The sequence below is a fragment of the Phacochoerus africanus genome, chromosome 2 (genome assembly GCF_016906955.1).
Source record: "Phacochoerus africanus isolate WHEZ1 chromosome 2, ROS_Pafr_v1, whole genome shotgun sequence".
NCBI lineage: Eukaryota > Metazoa > Chordata > Mammalia > Artiodactyla > Suidae > Phacochoerus > Phacochoerus africanus.
Window position 1 is genome coordinate 252,002,223 of NC_062545.1, and position 21,903 is coordinate 252,024,125.

The 21,903-nt window shown below is 40.8% G+C and overlaps 1 protein-coding gene across 1 annotated transcript in view; it reads right to left on the reverse strand.

Annotated features, from left to right (window-relative positions):
- The window catches only part of CTNNAL1 (catenin alpha like 1), a 73,093-nt gene that overhangs the window by 21,118 nt on the left and 30,072 nt on the right, over positions 1-21,903 (reverse strand). Inside the window, exons 4-11 of the mRNA XM_047768111.1 lie at positions 21,362-21,481; positions 18,182-18,271; positions 16,723-16,893; positions 13,571-13,771; positions 10,504-10,590; positions 6,989-7,147; positions 3,612-3,704; positions 316-466 (exon numbers count right to left, since the gene is read on the reverse strand). Of these exons, the coding sequence (XP_047624067.1) occupies positions 316-466; positions 3,612-3,704; positions 6,989-7,147; positions 10,504-10,590; positions 13,571-13,771; positions 16,723-16,893; positions 18,182-18,271; positions 21,362-21,481 (1,072 nt within the window). The remainder of the gene's footprint in view (positions 1-315; positions 467-3,611; positions 3,705-6,988; positions 7,148-10,503; positions 10,591-13,570; positions 13,772-16,722; positions 16,894-18,181; positions 18,272-21,361; positions 21,482-21,903) is intronic.

The window sequence follows — 21,903 nt, forward strand, 5'->3', positions numbered from 1 at the left end:
ACACAAGACCTTTTGTACTAAAACTAAAAAACAATTTATAAGAAATATAAAATGACTTTATTTCAATAAGAAAACTAGAATGTTAATACTAATTCAAGGAAATCTACTATACTGTTATACAATAATTTATCTTGCTTTGATACTAAAATGAAGGACAAATACTGTTTTTACAATTTTTCATGGAAGATTCTTTACTATAAAAATAACCTAACTGGGTTATAACAAGTTATTAATTTTGCATCTGAGGTTTAATATTTAAAAACTAACAGTTACATTAAAATACTAATATATTTCAATATGTGGACAGTTTCCCACCTCGTCTTCCTTCAAACACATCATTGATTTCTCTCAGCAGTGTTGACAGGTCACTAATTTGGGATTCCCAGGCTTCACAAAATACATCTAGATTTTCTTTGGCAATTTTACTAGATGGATGCAATGTCAAAGTTTCAGCAGCAGAAATTATCTGAAGAAACACAATATACACAGGTGTGAGTTGCAAAATCTTAGCTCTCAGATTCACACTGGAAACCACACTTAGCTCTGAACTGTTCAAATCAACTCAATACACAACTACGAAGCACTTTCGACACATTAGCCCCATGATGGGCAATATGGACATACAGAGTAGAACAAAACTTACTGTTTCTTAGTCTTATCTACAGATCAATAGTGTGCATTATTGTGCACAAGCCTTTATTCAGGGAGCAATTATCTTTAGTCAAGGAAAGCTCTGCTTCCAAAAAGTTATTTCCATAGCATGATTTGAAGAGTCTGCAAAGAGTGTACTGTAACCTGCAGTATAAGAGACGGTGCAGTAGTGGTAGTAGTAACAATAGTGGTAGTGGTGGTAGCAGCCACAGTAGTGCTGGTATTGGTACTGGTAACAGGAGAAGTAGTAGTAGTGGGTAGTAGTGGTGCTGGTAATGGTAGGAGCAGTAACATATGCACACACCTATGAGCACATGGTACAGAGAGCCTTGAGGTACTGAGTTAGGTACTTGATATATATTAGTATTAACCCTCCAAAACACACAAACGAATACTGCTCTTCCCAATTAAGCATCATTACCATTTTACAGCTAGAGAAACTGAGGCGCAAAGATACCAAGTAACCAATATATGGCTATTCATTCACATGCTATCTTCAAGGCACTGCACCCATGTTCCACGTGCTGGGGAAACAGTTGTGAATGAAATATATAAATGTTCCTCTCTTCATGGGGCTCCCATTATAATGTGGGGGAGACAGACAAACACATGCAAGGAAATCATGAGATATCTTAGAAGATGATAAATGACACGTACAAGAACAGAGGGTAAGGAGGATGGGGGGGTGAGGTAGTCATAGTATTTTAAGTTAGGTGGTCACTTGAAAAGGTGGCATGAAAGAAAAGAACTGAAGGCGAGGGAGCCACAGATTGAGGTGGGAACATTTCTGGTATGTTCTAACAACAGCCAGTAAGCCTGTGTGACGACTGACAGACAAAAAAGGAAGGGCATCGATGGCCGTGTGATGCAGAAACATGCAGAGTAACGATGGATTTTTATTCTGAGTGGGACAGGAAGTCACTGAAGAGCTTTCAGAAACTGCTATGTAATAGAAAAGAATATGAGAAAGAATATAGAATATATATTTAAAGTATACAAAACATATATGCAGAATACATAGAATATAGTAAAGAATATATATATTCTTTTTCATATTCTTTTCCATTACATATCAGCTTCTGAAAAAGAACATATATGTATATATATACATACATATAAAACTGACTCATTTTGCTGTAGACTAGAAACTAACACAACATTGTAAACAGACAATACTTCAATTTCAAAAAAAGGAAAGAGAACCTGAAAACTGATATGATCAGGGACAGGCTGCCTTCAAGAGAATTAGACCTAGGTGCTCCTCCTGGGTGGGCACCGTCCCACAGGCACAGGCTTGACAAGCAGGTGGCCACTGTATGAGTGGAACAAGGTTCCCCATCTTCAGGGAAGGGAGGCACACGCCTCACAAGTGGACCATGAGCTAGATTCAGCAGTGCTGCTCTCCCGACCAGGAGCCACTGCACAATGTGCAAACTGTTCAACTGTGTCTTGGATGTGATCTAACATTATGAAGGAAATATAAATATGATATTGCTAAGGCAGGGATAGTAAGAAATAATATAAATTATCCTTGATGCATGCTCTATTTCCTTAAAGTATCCCTTTGTGAGAAAGACGGCCAAGATTTGGAATAAAAGCTGAGGCTATGGCAACAGAAAAAGCTTCTTCGGTTCTGGAAATTGACAACAGGCTCAATCTATTCCCATCCTGGGAAAGAAAATATGGCTTTTCCTAATATCTTTGCTGCAATGAAAATAGTAAATAGAGAATTAAAACCAAATAGCAAGTAGGGCCTGAGCAAAAGCTGAGTGCAAAGGGCAGGAGAGCCAAACTTTAGTTCTACTTAAATAGATTTACAGCAAAAGCAAGTAGGAGGACTCCCAAATGGACAAGTAAATATTGAAGTCTTGGTTTCTGCCAATAAACAGAAATCCTCTGGTTATAATAAAATGCTCAGCAGACAGTCACTGCTGAAGGTGCCTGTGCAGTTCCTGCTTCCATGAAATGTCTTTGACATGGTTCTTCACAGGACAGGGGAGCATAAGCATCCTTCCAACATCCAACGTGGGTCTGCTAGAGGGCACACACCACCTTTGTCCTTAGGTTGCTTTCGCTGTTCTCAACTATAAATCCAGGGGGCTCAATATCTACCATCTAACGGTGCAATTAGGGGTTAAGTCCTTTTGGCTGCCATAATAAATAAGAACACTTGGTAGAGTGGATTTTACAGCCTAGACCTAAAAAAGAAAAGTCCTCTCCCTCATTATTTCTCTTGGATTAATTTGACAGAGACAGTATTAAATGGGACATTAATTTTTAAAATGCTTTTGAAAAACAAAGTAACATTATATAACATTCAGAAAAAAGTAACTCACGATTCTCCCAAACATGCCGAACTTTCATTTCTGCACATTCCTAGTCATTTCCTTATATATGCACATTTTACACAGTAGCAATTATAGCATATAAACAAATAGGACCTCTGCTTTCGTCACCTATCATTTAATGAAACATTTTTGATGTTGCTAATTCTAGTTATAATTATTTTAATGTCATATTATTTGTCTAACTTAAGATTGTTATTTTGTAAGTCATGTTGTAACAAATATTGTTTTTATTATTATTATTTTATTATTATTATTATATTTTATTCTCCTTATGTCCTTAGGAATTATTGGGTTGAAACGTATTTTCATGGCTTGCCACATAATGATAACTTAGTTTTCAAATGTGCTATAACACCTTCCATTGTAAATGGCTTCATTTAAATAGATATAAACTAAGACATCAGTTAAACTGGCTAGTTTCTAGTTTGGCAGATGACCAGATAATCCAATGGAATGTTCTGGCACACTATCAACAAAAATTCCATTAACTTTGTTTTCTTCATTTCTTTGGCCTAGAGTTATGCAAAGCTATTGATGTCTTCCTTGTGCACAATTTGTTCTGACACTCAGATAAAACATAATACGGAAGGAACAACCTGCTGTTGATCATACCTGTTGGCCAGTCACCTGAAATGTCTCTTCTGCATGTATACAGGTTATTTCAAGAGGTTCTGTCCCAGACACATGTCTCAACAATCGACAGGTCTACAAGAAAACATTTCTGTAGTTCAACTTTCTCATTTTTCACAACACATAGTATCATTTTATAATTAAAAAAGAAAAGAAAATGTATTAAAACCTATAGAAATAGATGTATATATTCATGGAAAGATTATTAGAATACTATATTGGTTACCAACAGATTCTCTAGGAATAAAGCAGGAACAAATAATGGTTGGCAAACCCTGTATTGTTTCTACTTCCTATCTGATCATGGCAAGGTGGTCAGAGAATATGAGAAGCAGGAGGAATCCTGAAAGGACCTTGCAGCACCCACATATTTCATGTATGAAGAAACCTGGCTCAGAGGAGGACGTACCCAAGGTCTCTCAGCTAAATTATGTCAGTTACCACAAACCATACATTCTTTCTGCCGACAAATAACACTGCTCCCCACAATCAACCTATCCAGGCAATAACACTGGATTAGGCAAAACTGATGTAATGAGTAAAGAGCCTACAGCAGGGAAAATTAATGAAAATCTTGAGGCTTAAAACAGATAATTAGAAAAAAAGTTTTCACCTCTTAAAAAGATTTGCTGCAGGATTCCTACAATTAATTAGCAAGATTGTCTATGGTCATATTTGATTTATAAACAAACCAATATCAGATCTGTTTTTAGAAGGACATGTATGTACAGTGATTTTAAGAATGCTCCCTGGTAGAGGTTCCCTGGTGGCTCAGCAGGTTAAGGATCTGGTGTTGTCACTGCTGTGGCTCAGGTTCAATCCATGGCCTGGGCATTTCTGGGAAAAAAAAAAAAAAAGAGAGAGAGAGAGAGAGAGAGAATGCTTCCTAGTAGTTTTGAGACGTAAACAAATAAAGGAAAAGAAGCTGGTTAGTCTAAAGGTTCCTTCTGGATTTCCCATCGTGGCGCAGCAGAAACAAATCCCACCAGGAACCATGAGGTTGTGGGTTCGATCCCTGGCCTCCCTCAGTGGGTTAAGGATCTGGCGTTGCCATGAGTTGTGGTGTAGGTCGCAGACGCAGCTTGGATCTGGTGTTGCTGTGGCTCTGGCATAGGCCGGCGGCAACAGTTCCCATTACACCCCTAGCCTGGGAACCTCCATATGCTGCGGGTGCGGCCCTAAAAAGACAAAAGACAAAAATAAATAAATAAAACTAAAGGGGAGTTCCCGTGGTGGCGCAGTGGTTAACGAATCCAACTAGGAACCATGAGGTTGCAGGTTCGGTCCCTGGCCTCGCTCAGGGGTTAAGGATCTGGCGTTGCCGTGAGCTGTGGTGTAGGTTGCAGATGCGGCTCGGATCCCGAATTGCTGTGGCTCTGGTGTAGGCTGGCGGGCTACAGCTCCGATTCAACCCCTAGCCTGGGAATCTCCATACGCCGTGGGTGTGGTCCTCAAAAGACAAAAAGACAAATAAATAAATAAATAAATAAAATAAAGGTTTCTTCTAACCATTAGCCTCAAATTCAGTGAGCAGGGTACCTGAGGTAAGATAGACAGCTAGATGGTTCATATCTGTGCCTTTACATACATGTTGGCTAGGACATTCCTCATACATACAAGGGGAAAATATATGTCTTCCTCCTATGTACATGCATTAAGTACACATATCCTCAGTAGCTGTCTGACATTCTCAACACATAAAAGGTTTGGGATCAATCAATACTTGGAATTATAACAAAAGGGGCAAGAAAAGCACCAGTAACACATAACAGATATTTGGGCGGAAGAGGAGAGATTCAGAGAAGGAAAACTGTGTTGACTGTTTTCTCTCTTTTTTTTTTGTCTTTTTTGTTGTTGTTGCTATTTCTTGGGCCGCTCCCGAGGCATATGGAGGTTCCCAGGCTAGGGGTTGAATCAGAGCTGTAGCCACCGGCCTACGCCAGAGCCACAGCAACGCGGGATCCGAGCCGCGTCTGCAACCTACACCACAGCTCACGGCAACACCGGATCATTAACCCACTGAGCAAGGGCAGGGACCGAACCCGCAACCTCATGGTTTCTAGTCGGATTCGTTAACCACTGCGCCACGACGGGAACTCCCTGTTTTCTCTTTGTCCCTCCATATCCACTACTTCTTCCTTCTCTCAAATCTGCTTTTGCCCTGGGAGACTGACCTATGAGGTCTACAGCTGGGTTTGGCCAATGTGAAGCCCTGGCAATAGACCAGCAGGAATGAGGAGGGGAAGGGCCTTTATTCTCATGTTCTTCCCCTGCAGGTGTCTAGTCCTAAAATTACAGTCTCTCAAAGTGGCTCTCTGAAGGACTCTATGTCCTTCCAGTTTCCAGAATCCACTTACCCCACCTGCCTCCCCCCATTAATTTGTGTGTAGGAGTGGCACCCGCTCTGCTATCACGAACCCCGATTTGTGAACTCTCATGGTTCCCCTCACACCCTTCCATGCAACTGTAAACAGCTCTTTTTGTTAAACTCTGTGTTTTTTAGGGATGCACCTGCAGCATATAAAGTTCCCAGTCTAGGGGTCAAATTGGAGCCGCAGCTGCCAGCCTACACCACAGCCACAGCAACACCAGATCTACACCTGTGACCAACACCACAGCTCATGGCAATGCTGGATACTTAACCCGCTGAGTAGGGCCAAGGATCAAACCCACGTCCTCATGGATTTGTTATTGCTGAGCCACAATGGGAACTCAATCTCTTTTTAAATTAACCTAATTTGATGGAGTTCCCGTCATGGCTCAGTGGTTAACGAATCCGACTAGGAACCATGAGGTTGCGGGTTCAATCCCTGGCCTTGCTCAGTGAGTTAAGGATCCGGCGTTGCCGTGAGCTGTGGTATAGGTCGCAGACGTGGCTCGGATCCCACATTGCTGTGGCTCTCGTGTAGGCCGGTGGCTACAGCTCTGATTTGACCCCTAGCCTGGGAACCTCCATATGCCGCGGGAGTGGCCCTAGAAAAGGCAAAAAGACAAAAAACAAAAAAAACACCTAATTTGAATGTGCCATCTCTTTTGCACTGATACTCAAAAGACTCAAATACAAACAGGGTCATAAGATGAACCTCCATTGCTTGACTCCAAGATCTAATCTCTCTGACAGAATAAGGAAGAAGATTAAGAAGTTCATTTGAGGGTTCTAGCATTTTTTAATATTTTGCTTTAGAGGCCAGATAGTTCTAAGAACAGAACAGAGAAACATGCTATTTTTAAAATTCCAAAGGCACCAGAGAAAATGCTCCTATGAGTTAACCAAAAATTGTATGCATGCTAATACTCCCTGATGACAGTACAGCTTTCATTAAACTACAGTTCCTTTTAACTAGCAACTTATTACTCACCTCAACAAGCCGCTCTTTCTGTTCAGAGAGTTTGCAGGCATATTCAGCCAAACCTTCTAAATTTCCTTCTACTCCAGTAAGTTTTAATGCTTTTAGAACCACATGATCGGCATGGTATTTTAACAGATCTGCTGCCAGCTGAGCTGCTGTACTATGAAGCTGCAGATGTGGGGGGGTGAAGGGTAATGAAAGACAGACAACAAACAATAAGGTTTTGTGACCAAAAACTTCACGAGTACTTTAAAAAAGAGTAGCAACCTCAAAGCAGTCCCGCTTGACCTGTTAAGAGGGAAGTGTCAAGTTCCCTGTAGTAATGGTAGCACTGCATGGCTCTGGGAGCCTGTAGCTTCCCCCAAGGTCAGGAGAGATATGGACGTCTTTAAGTCCCCTGGTGTTGGCAGGAATGCCATTTGCAAAAGATGAGCTGGTCACCCTGGCAGAATAGCCTGGTCCCTTTTTCATCCTATTATCAACCAGCTTGTTCCCATGCAGCTTCTCTCTTACCTAAAACAATGTTTCTGCTACTCTTAAAGTTAGTGAGGAGGAGTAAGTAGGAAGAGAATGGTATTCTGGGGACTAAGAGGAAAATCAAATGGCAGTTTCATGATGGTGAATAAGCTTTTCCATATGCATTTGAAAAGGTATCACTGTGAGAAACAGTCAAATGGGTATTCAACAAATTTTATTAAGTACCTAAGTCATGGCAGGCACTGGACCAAAGGCCGGGCATCCACGACAAGCAGGCCATAACCCCTGTATAGCTTATCTGCAGTGCTATCTGGAACTTTACTCTCTAACTCTTGGGTCACAGGAGAAATGATGGATAAAAGGATAATGAAAACCTCAAGGTTTTATTTAACTTTAAAATGTATTTTAAGCATGGCTCACTCTCACTGGATATCTTTGGGTACTACTAACTCCAAAATCTTTTTCTTCTCTTTCATGTGACTTAAAAAAAAAAAATGTTAAGAGAGGTTATTTTGGGGGTCACCAGAAAGGGATCACTTGTAATAATACTGTCCTAAGGAAAATCTGATTTTTAATTAAGGCTGTTTGAAGTGAGTCTTTTTTTCCTGGAAGTAATCCAATGTCAATTCAAATTACGGGACTTTGTATGAAATTAACAATAGAGTAGTCCGCATTCATGAGATCAAGTGAGAAAAATTACAGTCAGAAACAAAGACATTAAAATGCACTTTCCTTTGGAAATTAAATGCACATAAGAATTCAAAAGGTGTTGTTTGATCATCAGGACCCCAGAACATAGCTAATGCCAGCCCTTTATTTTACAGACTATCAAATAGGTCCCTAGAGAATGGGTGACTTTGTCCAAGGTCACGTAAATCTTACAAATGGTTCTGGGGACAACTTATAAACAACCCCAAGGGAAGAAGAGTGAGTAAGCACCAAGTTCCTGTTCTGTGGCGAGGTACTGAAAGCAGCTTTATAGACATTATTTCCTTTAATCCTGATTTTAAAAATTCCTCTAGGCTGATGTGATTATACCCATTTCAGAAGTAAGGAACACAAAGCTTATAGAAAACCATGTATTCTATCACCAAAAGATTTTATGTTCTACTGACAGTCAGAGTCTTAGCAACTGTTTAGATAAAATTGATTAGGCTGGATTGATTAGGCTGGAAAGAATCAGCAGCTTTCTTAAAACCATCTAAGGCCATATCTTCCATGTTTAACAGGAGGTTAAAATGAAGGTTTCAACAGAGGTCAATGAAATGTCACTGTATAATTTATATATGCAGTTCCCCCAAACCAATTTCATTCTCTCAAGCCTTGACTCTCTTAAAAAAGATAAAAGAATAAAGAAATTAGGGATAAAGGAGAAGAAAGGTTTCTGTGAAGGGGAGCTGTTTGGCACACTGAGGGTGCTCACTGTGAGTCCGACTCCAGGCATCCCCTAAAGTGAGAGCAGCGTGGCCTGGGGGTTACAAAGTGAGGGGTTGGTGGGGGGAGGCGCCAGGAGAGCCTCTGAAGAACACGCTCAAAGAGTCACGACTGAGAAGTCAGCTTGAAACATCTTCTGAGCCCCGAGCATCTCATAGGGGGGCCCCGGTCACTAAGAACTGTCTAGCTCCCCACTTCCTCTCTTCTCTCCCTGGGTTACGATCTGGCAAAGATCTAGAACAGAAGCTAGATTGTAAGGGATGAAGGGCCTGAAAAAAAGAACCCACCTCCACCCCCAAAGCCCTAGCTGGGGCTGGGGAGTGGGGTACAGGAGAGAAGTCCTACAACTGAATCCATCAAAATACTGATTAATATATTGGAATGAATATTCTCATTTTTAAAATGAGATTTGGTTTTATGACTTAAAGCAGGGATTGACAAACATTTTCTGCAGAGGGCCAGAGGGTAAATATTTCCGTCTTTTCAGGCCACACAGTCACAATTACCCATCTCAAATAGGCAGAGCCGTGTTCTCCAAAACTTTATTTATAAGAACAGGCGGCCTTATAGTTCTCAAACCCCTGACTTAAAGTGACTTTCGCCTACCGAATAAGTCATTAGCTAATAAAGCTTTTATCCAGGGAACAGGGAAATCTTCTTGACCAAAAGAGTATTTTAAAAAAATCAACTTTATTAAGGCATAATTTTATATACAACAAAACGTACCGAGGATACAGTTTGAAGAGTTTTGACAAACATTTACATCCAAGTAGTTATCACCATAATCAATATTTATGACATTTCCATTACTCCAAAGAGTTTTCCCATGCCTTTCTATAGTAAATATCTCCCAACTTCCGACCCCAGAAGCTGCTGATCTTTTTTCTGTCACTATAAATGGTTTGGCCTTTTTCTTTTTGGCCACAAACACAGCACACGGAAGTTTCTGGACCAGGGATTGAACCTGTACCGCAGCAGTAGCCCAGGCCATTGCAGTGACAGTGCCAGATCCTTAAACTGCTGTGCCACAAGAGAACTCCTGCTTGGCCTTTTTAAAGAATTTCTTCTAAACAGAATTATACACACACATATTTTTTGTGTCTGACTTCCTTCACTTAGTGTAATGGTTAAGCAATTCATCCATATCATTACAGTATTAATGCTGTACCTTTTTTTTCATGGCCGTGCCTGTGGAATGTTCTCCTAGCCTGGGAACTGCCACATGAAGAACTGGCTGGGCCACAGGAAAATTGTAATACTGTTCCTTTTTGTTGCTAAATAGTATTTAGTATAGTTATATCAAAATTCATTTAGTTATCAATTCTCCTGGTGATGGAAATTTATTGCTTCCTGTTTGGGGCTGTTGTAAACATTTGTGTACACGCTTTGAGAGTAACAGCACTGGAGTTACCTGGTGGTCTAGCAGTTAAGGATTTGAAAGAGAAATGATGGCACTAATAACACAGTGCCTTCAAAATAACTAGGTCCTAGGAAAATTTTTAAACCATTTTCTAGGTGTAGGAACACACTAATACTAAGGCAGTTTTATACATACCATACCACATGACAACTTGCAAAGAATTAAAAGAGGCTAGATTTCAAGCTATACTTACTTCTTTCTTAAGTTCATTGAGGCTGTGGCTGATTTTCAGTATCATGAGTTCCAGTTCTTCGGCAATGCTTTTTGTTTTCTTGCTTTGCTAGAAAGTTTTAAAAGTATATGTGAAGAGTTACTCATCCTTTTCATCTGGTAATTCCAATTCTCCTCAAACTATAAATAATAATAAATTTTTATGGAGTTCCTGTCGTGGCTCAGCAGAAATTAATGTTGACTAGCATCCATGAGGACACAGATTCGACCCCTGGACTCACTCAGTGAGTTAAATATCTGTTGTTTCCGTGAGCTGTGGTGTAGGTCGCAGATACAGCTCGGATCTGGTGTTGCTGTGGCTGTGGTGTAGGTCGGTGGCTACAGCTCCTATTCAACCACTAGCCTGGGAATCTCCATATGCCTCAGTTGCAGCTCTAAAAAGACAAAAGACAAAATAATAATAATAATACATTTTTAATATCATTCTGTGAACTATAAGAAAAGTGCATTTTAAAAAGTCATCTGGGAATTTCTCTTGTGGCTCAGCAGTAATAAGCCCAACTGGTATCCATGAAGATGTGGGTTCAATTTCTGGCCTCACTCAGTGGGTTAAGGATCAAGTGTTGAGTTGAGCTGTAGCATAGGTGGCAGACATGGCTTGGATATGGTTGCTATGGCTGTGGTGTAGGCTGGGAACTTTCATATGCCACAGGTGCGGCCCTAAAAAAAAAAAAAAAAATTCATTTTTATGGTTAGAGTGGGAAAAAGAATTTTAATTAGTAATATTTTCTACTCTAACTTTAAACAGGTAAATTTTTTAAATGTAATTTCCTTTAATAAATTTATCATGTCTAAAACAAATCTGTTTCTGATCTTCTGCCTAGAATGCTCATCTCTTCAGTTACTTTGGGTAAAAATTAAAACCCCATTCATCTTCAAGTCCTTACATAAATGCCTCTTTCTCAGAAAGATCTTCTTAGATCACACAATCTAGATTGGACGTTCTTCTTACCCACTCAAACCTTTTCTCTAAGGAATCTCCTAGTTTGCAATTATATCTTTACTTTTTTTATTTTTTTGTCTAAAAATCTATCTTCCTACACAGCAGAAATTGACACATTGTAAATCAACTACACTTTAATTAAAACAAAGTTAAAATAAAATAAAATAAAATAAAAGTCTATCTTTTTCACTCAGCCTTGGTAAGTTCCATGAAGGCTAGATCACATTTATTTTGCTCACTACTGAATGCACAATACCTGGCACAGCAAATGGTAGGCAGCAGGTATTTAATTCTTCAAATGAATAAATAAATCAAAGATAAATGTCTAGTCTTTTCATGAAGCTTCTTGATTCCGCTTGCTAAACAGAAATTCGCTCTTTCAAACTCTCTTACCACATGATCTGTACCTTCTCTTAGGATATTTTCAAAGTTTTGTACTTGTTTCATACCTTCCCACATCATTCTACATTGCAAAATTCTGGCCGGCAAAGATTTTACCGCATTCATTTTTAGATTTCTGGTACCTGGCATATAAAAGGTACTCAGTAACAACTGCTTAAAAAAGCAAACGAATGAACAACACATCTGACATGCAGAAGCAGAAATCCAAGGGCTCGTGAAGGATGTGAAAGGTGCTAACTGCAAATTTTTATTTTACTTTTTTTGTCTTTCTAGGGCCACACCCGTGGCACAAGGAAGTTCCCAGGCTAGCGGTCGAATCAGAGCCGCAGTGGCCGGCCTACACCAGCCACAGCAACACCAGACCCATTTGTGACCTGCACCACAGCTCACAGCAACGCAGGATCCTTGACCCACTGAGCAAGGCCAGGGACCGAACCTGTGTCTTCATGGATACTAACTGGGTTCGTTACTACTGAACCACAAAGGGAACTCCCAACTAATTGCAAATTTAAGTTGTGACAGAACTGGATTCGCAACATTGAGAGCGTTTCCTCACAGAAACTCTATATGGCACGTTGGGTAAAATTTAATACTGAAGCAATCTACATTTCAGGCTGAATTATCACACAGATAATTCAAACTAAACACAAAATATTGCTTTTATCCCTGACGCTACTCTACCCTTGTTAAGTTTCCCTGTTAACAGGAGCATTTGCAATGTTGTGATGCCAAGAACCTATGAGAGAAGTCTGTGGTTTATACTAGTCTCCATTCGTAAATCAGCTCTTCATAAGAAAGCAGACTGCTGGACCCTCTCAGGCACATCCACCCTTCCTCATCTTTACTGCCCAGGCTTTTGTCCACCATTCCTAGATTTGTTCTATCTCCTGTCTGCAGTAAACCACAGTAAATACTTTTTTGGACATTCCCTAGGTCTAAGAAATAAATAAGCAGTGCCAAAGACACGTCTCACGGCTGTACTCTACCCATCTGTAATCCACTATGAGAGACTGGGCAAGCCCTTCCTGTGTGGTCCCACATGTTAGTCTTTGCCCCTCTTGCCCAAATAACTCCTATGTTTGAAGCACACCAGCAGCCTGTTAAAGCTCTTTGAGTGGCTGCCCACTAATTTGAGACCAGGAATCTGTGAGAGGGTGAAAAATCTTTTACCTGCCAGCTGGATCTACCCTTGTCTTTGGTGCATCTCGACCTCAATAAGGTTTCTAAACCACTGTGTCTAAATCAGCTGTCCTCAGAGTGAAGAACTGTGCACATCTGGCAGTGAGACCCAGGTCCCAGGGACCTTCTAGGCAGGGGCTACTCCTCTGCTCTTCACTCTGAAGAAGCATTCTGGGGAGGAACTTTCCAGAGGTGAGTTTGGTGGAACAGTAGGAAAAACAGCGTGAACCAGTGATGGTGACGGTGGCACAGAAACCGGACTGGCCAGGATGAGAAACAACAGGCCTAGAAATGTCAACTACTGTGCATGCTGGCAGGAGCTGGGGGGCTTGGGGGGAGGATGCTCTGGCCAAGCAGGAGGCGGAAATGGGATGAGGGATGAGCGATTCTTGTCCCATTCTGGATCATCGCCATACCCTCAGTGATTACAGTACCTGCCACAACTCTCAGAACTCTACAGAAAAGCTATTACATAAGATTTACTTGGATGAAATAAAGTTCTTACAGCTTGAAGCCACACAGAAATTAACTGCTGCAGTTCCAGCCTCGCCTGAGTGGACAGTTCCAAGATGCGTTCCCGGTGCTCATGGCTGGTGTATGCACAATCAGTGAAGTCCTCTGTGCGCTCCAAGAGGGCTTCCAATGTCGCAGAGAGGGTCTCCTTGGACTGGAAATAAAGATTCTCCCGAAGAGTTTCAATATTCATCTGAGAACAGGAAGGATATATATGAGTTAACATTCCCACCTAACCAGATCTTCGGGGGGAAGATAGCCACTGACAGTGAGACTGAGTCTATTCATAACTGCTCTGCCCTCCAGGGCCTAGGAAGATGTTAGCAATTTCTTTCCCTGCCTGAAAGCGCAGGAGAAACACAGCCTCCAGTGATGACTTTATTGTCCGCTAACCCAGGAGGACACATTGCTCAAGAGCCACCTAAGGCCAGGCAGAGCTTCATTCCTATGGTTGATGTTAAGTATGCCTAAAAGATTAGTAAATATGAAGGTAGAAGGAGCATTATCATCTAGCAACCAGTAGGAAAAATCAAGCGGCCTCCACATAAAAGGTTTGCTATCTGAGAAAACGTCAAGGCAAAGTCCTAGAAGATGTTATAGCCAAATATCAATATGTGTTGAGCCCAGGGGGAAGAGGGTACAGGGAGTGGGGTATAGAAAGGACTGAAAAAGGTATTGGTGTTTCCTTCATTAATTTAGCAAAACTTCTGTAGTCAGCTAACTGGTCTCCCCTACATTTTGTCTATGTCCCCAGTGGTACTTGCCTGACCAGAACATTTTCTGCCAGGGGCCTATGTAATCCTTCTGGAGTGGACACCTTCGAATATTGCCACCTCCCACTAATTCACTCCTCATCACCTATAAAACCTGGCCCAAACTTGTATCGCATGGCACAAAACTTTCCAGAGTCCTGTCTCTACATATCTTTCTAACAGTCTATCTCACCTCCCTGGGTTCCTAAAGCTCCTTTCACTCCAGCCATCCTGTGTTCAGAGTTCCATGCATGTGGGATGAAAACATGTTCATTAGCACAATCTTCTTCCTCAGCTTTCTCAGATGCGCTATCACTTCAACTTGACTCACCCTCTAGCCAATGTGGGCCAAGAGGCAGAAACTGGTGATGGTCGTAATTGGGGGCACAATTCTTCTTCTTCTTGTTTTTTGTCTTTTTAGGGGCACACCCACGTTATATGGAAGTTCCCAGGCTAGGGTTTGAATTGGAGCTACAGCTCCCAGCCTACACCAGAGCCACAGCCACTGGAGATCCAAACCACATCTGCGACCTACACCACAGCTCATGGCAACACCGGATCCTTAACCTACTGAGTGAGGCCAGGGATCAAACCTGCATCCTCATGGATACTATTCAGGTTTGTTACCGCTGAGCCATGATGGGAACTCCAAGGGAACAACTCTTGAGGTGATAAGGAAAGCTTACATTTGTTTCACACTTTAAAGTCTTTTCATAAATATTATTTCAAATTAAAATGGGACAGATGACCCATTTTAACATGACCCATGAAAATACTAGATTTGGAAAGATTGGGAGGGCTGAGGGAAGTAACAGCTTCCCCTTCTTTTCTTGGCTCAAGTAATAACTCTGTCCTCCAGAGACATAGTTGTTTTTTTTTTGGTTTTTTTTTTTGGTTTTTTTTAAGTGAGAAAAGAACATGGATAAAAGTGAGGTATGGAATTGACAATGAGAGCCTGAGAATTTCGGAACTTAAACAGAATTAGAACATAAAAATCAGTCATGTTAACCACTGACCATTTATGTTACATGTTTTTTAATTTTTTTTCTTTAAAGAGAACATATATATGTTTTTATTTTAGTTTTTGGGTTTTTTTAGGTCCATACCCACATCATATGGAGGTTCCCAGGCTAGTGGTCAAATTGGAGTTGTAGCCGCTTGGCCTACACCACAGCCACAGTAACGTGGGATCTGAGCTGTGTCTGCGATCCACATTGCAGCTCATAGCAATGCCAGATCCTTAACCCACTAAGCGAATCCAGGGATCAAACGTGCATCTTCATGGATGCCACTGTGATTCATTACCACTGAGGCATGATGGGAACTCCTAAGAGTCCTCTCAGTAATAAAAACTCGATGGAGTTCCCGTCGTGGCACAGTGGTTAACGAATCCGACTAGGAACCATGAGGTTGCGGGTTCGATCCCTGGCCTTGCTCAGTGGGTTAATGATCCGGCGTTGCCGTGAGCTGTGGTATAGGTCGCAGACGTGGCTCGGATCCCGCGTTGCTGTGGCTTTGGCGTAGGCTGGCAGCTACAGCTCCGATTAGACCCCTAGCCTGGGAAACTCCATATGCCGTGGGAGCGGCCCAAGAAATGGCAAAAAGACAAAAAAAAAACAACAAAAAACCAAAACCTTGAGGAGTTCCCTGGTGGCCTACTGGTTAAGGACTCAGCATTGTCACTGCTGTGGCTTTGGTTCGATCTCTCACCTGTGGCACATGGAATAAAATAAAATATTACACAAACCTCTGGACACCACATATAATGATGCTTCTTTAAAATGGCAAGAGGAGTTCCTGTCATGGCGCAGTGGTTAATGAATCTGACTAGGAACCATGAGGTTGCAAGTTCGATCCCTGGCCTTGCTCAGTGGTTAAGGATCTGGCGTTGCCATGTGCTATGGTGTAGGTCGCAGGCATGGCTCAGATCCCGAGTTGCTGTGGCTCTGGCATAGGCTGGCGGCTACAGCTCCGATTAGACCCCTAGCCTAGGAACCTCCATATGCCAAGGGAGCAGCCCTAGAAAAGGCAAAAAGACCAAAAACTAAAAAAATAAAATAAAATAAAATGGCAAGAAAGGAAGTTCTAGTTGTGGCTCGGCAGTAACAAACTGGACTGGTATCCAGAGGATGCAGGTTCGATCCCTGGCTTCGCTCAGAGGGTTAAGAATCCGGCATTGCGTGAGCTGTGCTATAGACATCGCAGACGTGGCTCAGATCCTGTGTTGCTGTGGCTGTGGTATAGACTGACAGCTGTAGCTCTAAAGTCAAATGCTAGCCTGGGAACTTCTATATGCTTTGGGTATGGCCCTAAGAAGACAAAAAGTAAGATAAATTAATAAAATAAAATAAAATGGCAAGAAGAAGCCAAAATACATTCTCTCCATACTTACCTTGAATTCTTTAATTCCAGTAAAAATACTGAGAGATGAAATGTCAGTCTCTCCGTTTGGTTTGCATTCTGTCACAATTTCAATGACCTTGTCCAAGGCCACTTTCATTCGGTCAAATACTCCTTCTTTGTTTTTATGGGCTGATTCACAGTTGGGATGCCTGAGACATGTCTTTGAAACAATTGAAAATATTATGTTAGGATTTGGCCCACATCATAATACACAAAATCTTACAGAGAACATGTCATGCTAATAAAAATGGTTCTTTACCAAAATCTCCTGTGTCCCTGGCTCACCCAGCTGCTTCTCCTCACTACAAGTGGAAGCAGGATGAGTAAAAAGCGATAGCAAGGTTAAGTGAAAAAGGCAGAGTGCAAAACTTTATTTTTATAATTCAGTATGTTCACTTAAAAGTTTTGAAAAAAAATCTTCATCATGATTAAACCTTGTAAAATATTGCCTTACACACGTAAGCGCTTAAAGAGAATGAGGAAAAGTGAACAAATGTTTTACAACTGTAGATGTCTCTGACTTATAAAAATGACATAAAGGAAAAACTGCTCCAGGGCCTAGCTATGCACAGAGACTTCCAAGCAGACTCCAGGGAATTCTGTTTCTGGGGCTTCTTTGATCCTAGCCTAAGTCAATATTCTAAACAGAAAACAATTCCAAACAAACTGCTAATGAGAGGGTCACTAGTTCCTTCTTTTTTTTAGAGCCTCACCCATAGCATATATGGAGATCCCCAGGCTAGGGGTTGAAGCAGAGCTACAGCTGCCAGCCTACACCACAGTCACAGCAACACAGGATCCGAGCTGCGTCTGCAACCTACACCACAGCTCACTGCAAGGTCAGATCCCCAATCCATTGAGCGAGGCCAGGGATGGAGGCTGCATCCTCATGGATACTAGTCTAGTTGGGTTAGTTTCCGCTGTGCCATGACGGGTACTCCTACTAGTTCATTCTTGAAGTATACCGATTTGCTGGCCGATTAATGTCTGGAAGTGCAAGCTCTTGATTGACAAATGTGTTAAAATTAGAATAAGGACTTAGAGGTATGAATTTAGAGTAAACAAACTGAGGGCTGACTTAATACTCCATTGTTCCTGAGCAGATTCTAACTTGCCTAGCTTTTTCTAGAGCACGTGTGCTGGCTCCCCAACGAGACCAGCAAGACCCTGCAGGCAGTGGCCGTGTGTGACAGGCCTCAATTCACAGAATGGAATAAGCCATCTTCTGCTGAGTTGCTCAATCAAAGCTGACTCGTGGATTACCAGATGTTTGGAGCCGGGGAAAGACGTTAACATTCTCATTAAAGGAGAGCTGCAATTTGACTAACAGAGCCTATGTTCTAACTTGTCACACTGATCTTTTTAAATGTAAAATATATGAACTGGATGTATTTAACCAGGTTTTCTAATTAATTTACCACACAGTAAAAAAACTAAAATTTTCTTACCTTCGAAGCGGTGAGAAGCATCATTGTACACTTTTCAAGAACTGCCCTAGCTGCTGCCATTTTTGCCTTTTTCTTTTCATCTTTCAAATCCTAAAGATAAAATAAAATCACGGAGCAGTCTAGGATCATGTAAACAATCCAATTTCTATCCTTTTTTCCTTTTTTGGCATGCCGAAGTTCTCAGGCCAGGGATCGAACCTGCACCACAGCAGTGACCTGAGACACAGCAGTGACAACACTGAGGATCCTTAACCACTAGGCCACCAGGGAACTCCAACAATTCAATTTCTTGAGAAGTCATTTATTGAATAATAATAATAATACTCAACAATTAACTAACCTTTTTTGGCCAAACCCACAACATTAATTTTAAAAACTAACAAAGTAAAAAAAAAAAAAAAACCCACAATAAAACTTTATAAAATGTCATCACTTCAACTGAATACATCAACACAATAAAGTGGAAAGAAATGGTTGAGCTTGCTAAGGGCAGCAGAGCCAGGAACTGTGATCTAGAGGAAGCTGCCACATGGCTCACATTCTGGTGGCCTGCACACCTGATATCCTTGTGCCCACATGAACACACTTCACTCCTAACCAGAAGCAACCATCCCATCCTAAGCTTTAATTAAAGTGACTTATTATTGAGCATTTATGAACTATTATTTCCTTCAAAATAGACACTTAAAATCAACTCTTTCAGGGACTACGTCTGATTAATTCCATCTACAGCATCCCATAAGTGTTTATTCATCTCAATATGAGTTTTTTGGGTCCAAAACTTAGCCAATGTGCTGCTCTAAAATTTTTTAAGATGGATTTGGCATTGTCACTGCTGTGGCTCAGGTTCAAGCCTTGGCCCAGAAATTTCTCCATGCTGTAGGCACAGCCAAAAAAAAATGTTTCTTGGGTATATAATTTCCCCTAACTAGAATATAACTCTGAAATAGGCACTGTGTTTTGATTTTTCTGCTTTTGGTTTCTCTTCACAGAGCCCTTCATATTGAATGTGTGCTAGCACAAAAGGTCCCCAAATATTGCTGATCAAATCTACAACTAAATAATCTTATAATATTTTGGTTATACCATCTAAATCAGAAGTCAGCAAAAATTTTCAATAAAAGGCCAGATAATAAATTTTTGAGGCTTTCTGTGTCATTCGGTCTCTGAAACACTACTTAATTCTGTTATTATAGTATAACTAACCCCAACCCTAGACAATACATATAACAAACAAATTAATGATTAACAATGCAAATAATGAACAATTAACAATAAACACAATAAACAAATAATACAATTAACAATACAATTAATAATAAACAAATTAACATGGTTGTGTTCCAATAACTTTACTATGGAAACTCAAATGTGGATTATATAAAATTTTCACCTGTCACTTTAGTCAGTTTTTCTCATTTCTGAGTTAGGTAAAAAGCACTTTCTTACAAATAACAAAGACCTAAAGTTTTGAAAATGATTTGCTCTTTATTTGTTTCAAAAAATTAGAGTGAACTCAAAGTTATCCCTATAATAATATCACTCTCACTCACTGCATCCCAATACAGCTTTCCCAGGAAAGAAAGAAACAAAATTACATCTAGTACATGAGAAACTGCACAAAATCCAAAAGCTATTTCAGGATACAAGGTCACATGCCAAAGGACTGTGTCCTACAGATGATTATCATCCATCAGAAGCATCTACCAAAAGTAAAGGTTGAGGTCGCTTCTAAAATTTGCACCGTTCCTCACCTTGAACCTACTAGACAGGATTTCTAGCAAAAAAAAAAAAAAATTTGTGGGTCTACTTGACAATGCTTTCAGTGTGTATGCCATACACAACACTTGTAAACCATACATTACATCATATATTGTATGGTGATGGCAAATGATCAAAAAAAGATTGCATTTCAATCTGTTAGATGGCTGGTCCACAGGACAAAACAGAGGCCTCATTAAACCCAGATGGTCCAAGAAACACTAAGTGAAGCATATAATCCAGCCTGCCAGGTTTTTTTTTATTTTTTTAGGGCCAAACCCACAGCATATGAATGTTCCCATGCTAGGGGTTGAATCGGAGTTGTAGCTGCTGGCCTACACCACAGCCACAGCAACGTGGGATCCGAGCCACGCCTGCAACCTGCACCACAGCTCACCGTAACGCCAGATTCTTAACACACTGAACAAGGCCAGGGATCGAACTTGCATCCTCGTGGATGCTAGTCAGATTCGTTTCCACCGAGCCATGATGGGAACTCCGAGCCTGCCACTTTCCAGGGCAATATCCCCCTTCCAACTCTAGCTGCAACCAGCACAGTTCACACTCAAAACTATGGTCTACAGGCCTAAACCACAGCGTCTCAAGAAGCGGTCAATTACATATTTAACTTGACAAGATGGACTCAGGCACGAGTACCCCAACAAGGAAAAATCAATTCTGGATTTAATATGCTCTTCCTCTTCCCTAAATTTCAGGACTTACAGTCTAAACTGGGGAAGAGACCTACTAAGAACTGATATCATGGGGCAGTTCGAAAACTACAGGCTTTAGAATCAGATGTAATTAGTTCGATTTGCTAGAAGAGTGACCTTGGGAAAGTCTGTTATCTTCTCAAGTTCAGTTTCCTCAAATGTGGAAGAGTAAGAACAATACCTACCTTACAGGGATGTTTTGAGAATTAAATGAGATTATGAATATTAAGTAGCTATCATCTATCTGATGCAAATAACCCAATGCTTGGGTATTACTGTTAATCTAATGTAGAACAATTATAGAAAGATATAATAACAGAATAATACATTAGAAATTACAGAAAGAATAATAACAGAGATATACAACAAACAATATATATATGTATGATGCTCATTTATTTGCCTGGGCTCTGGTAGAAGAGTCAAATGGAAAGATCCATAAAAGAGGAAGCGCTTGAGTTGGGTTTTGAAGGCAAGTGTGACCCTTCCCTGTGTGTGAGATGGGAACATATTTAACTGTTATCTGTGTGCAAAAAAAGATATGCAGATCTACTTTGACCTGGCTTATTTAGGAAAGGCTTTCAAGACCAAGGTTACAGATTGAAAAAGCAAAGAAACCAACCCAAGTGATCACAAAGATCCCACCTCCATCCAAATTGAAAAGTATGCATGTATTTGAGTATTTTTAAATGTGGTAAATACATACATTTTGTCTATCTCCAGTGAGATGTGCAAACTCCACCATTTCATTTCCAAACTGGCTGAATATTTGGACAAACTCTTGAAAGCTGTTCACTTTCTCTAGTCTTTCCATAGTTGCAAGAACCTGCAAGGCAAAGAATATTTTATTACTGGGTGTAAATATGAAAGAGATGAGATATCAAGCCTGAGCCCAGAAAGGGAAAAAAGAGAAATTCTAAATTCTTCAGGAGAGCTGAGGAGGAGTCTGAGGAGAAGACAGGGAGGGAGGGGCTCGGAGAAATAGAAGCCGATTCAAAGATTAGAGTCATCTAGGGAATGGTTGGATTTTTTTTGCTGTTGTTGTTTTGTTTTGTTTTTAATACGGGAAGATTAGCGCTTACTTGAAAATTAAAAGGAAAAAGAATAGGGAATTCCCGTTGCGGTGCAGAAGAAACAAATCCAATTAGGAACCGTGAGGTTGAGGGTTCGATCCCTGGCCTTGCTCAGTGGCTTAAGGATCTAGCACTGCCATGACCTGTGGTGTAGGTCGAATACACAGCTTGGATC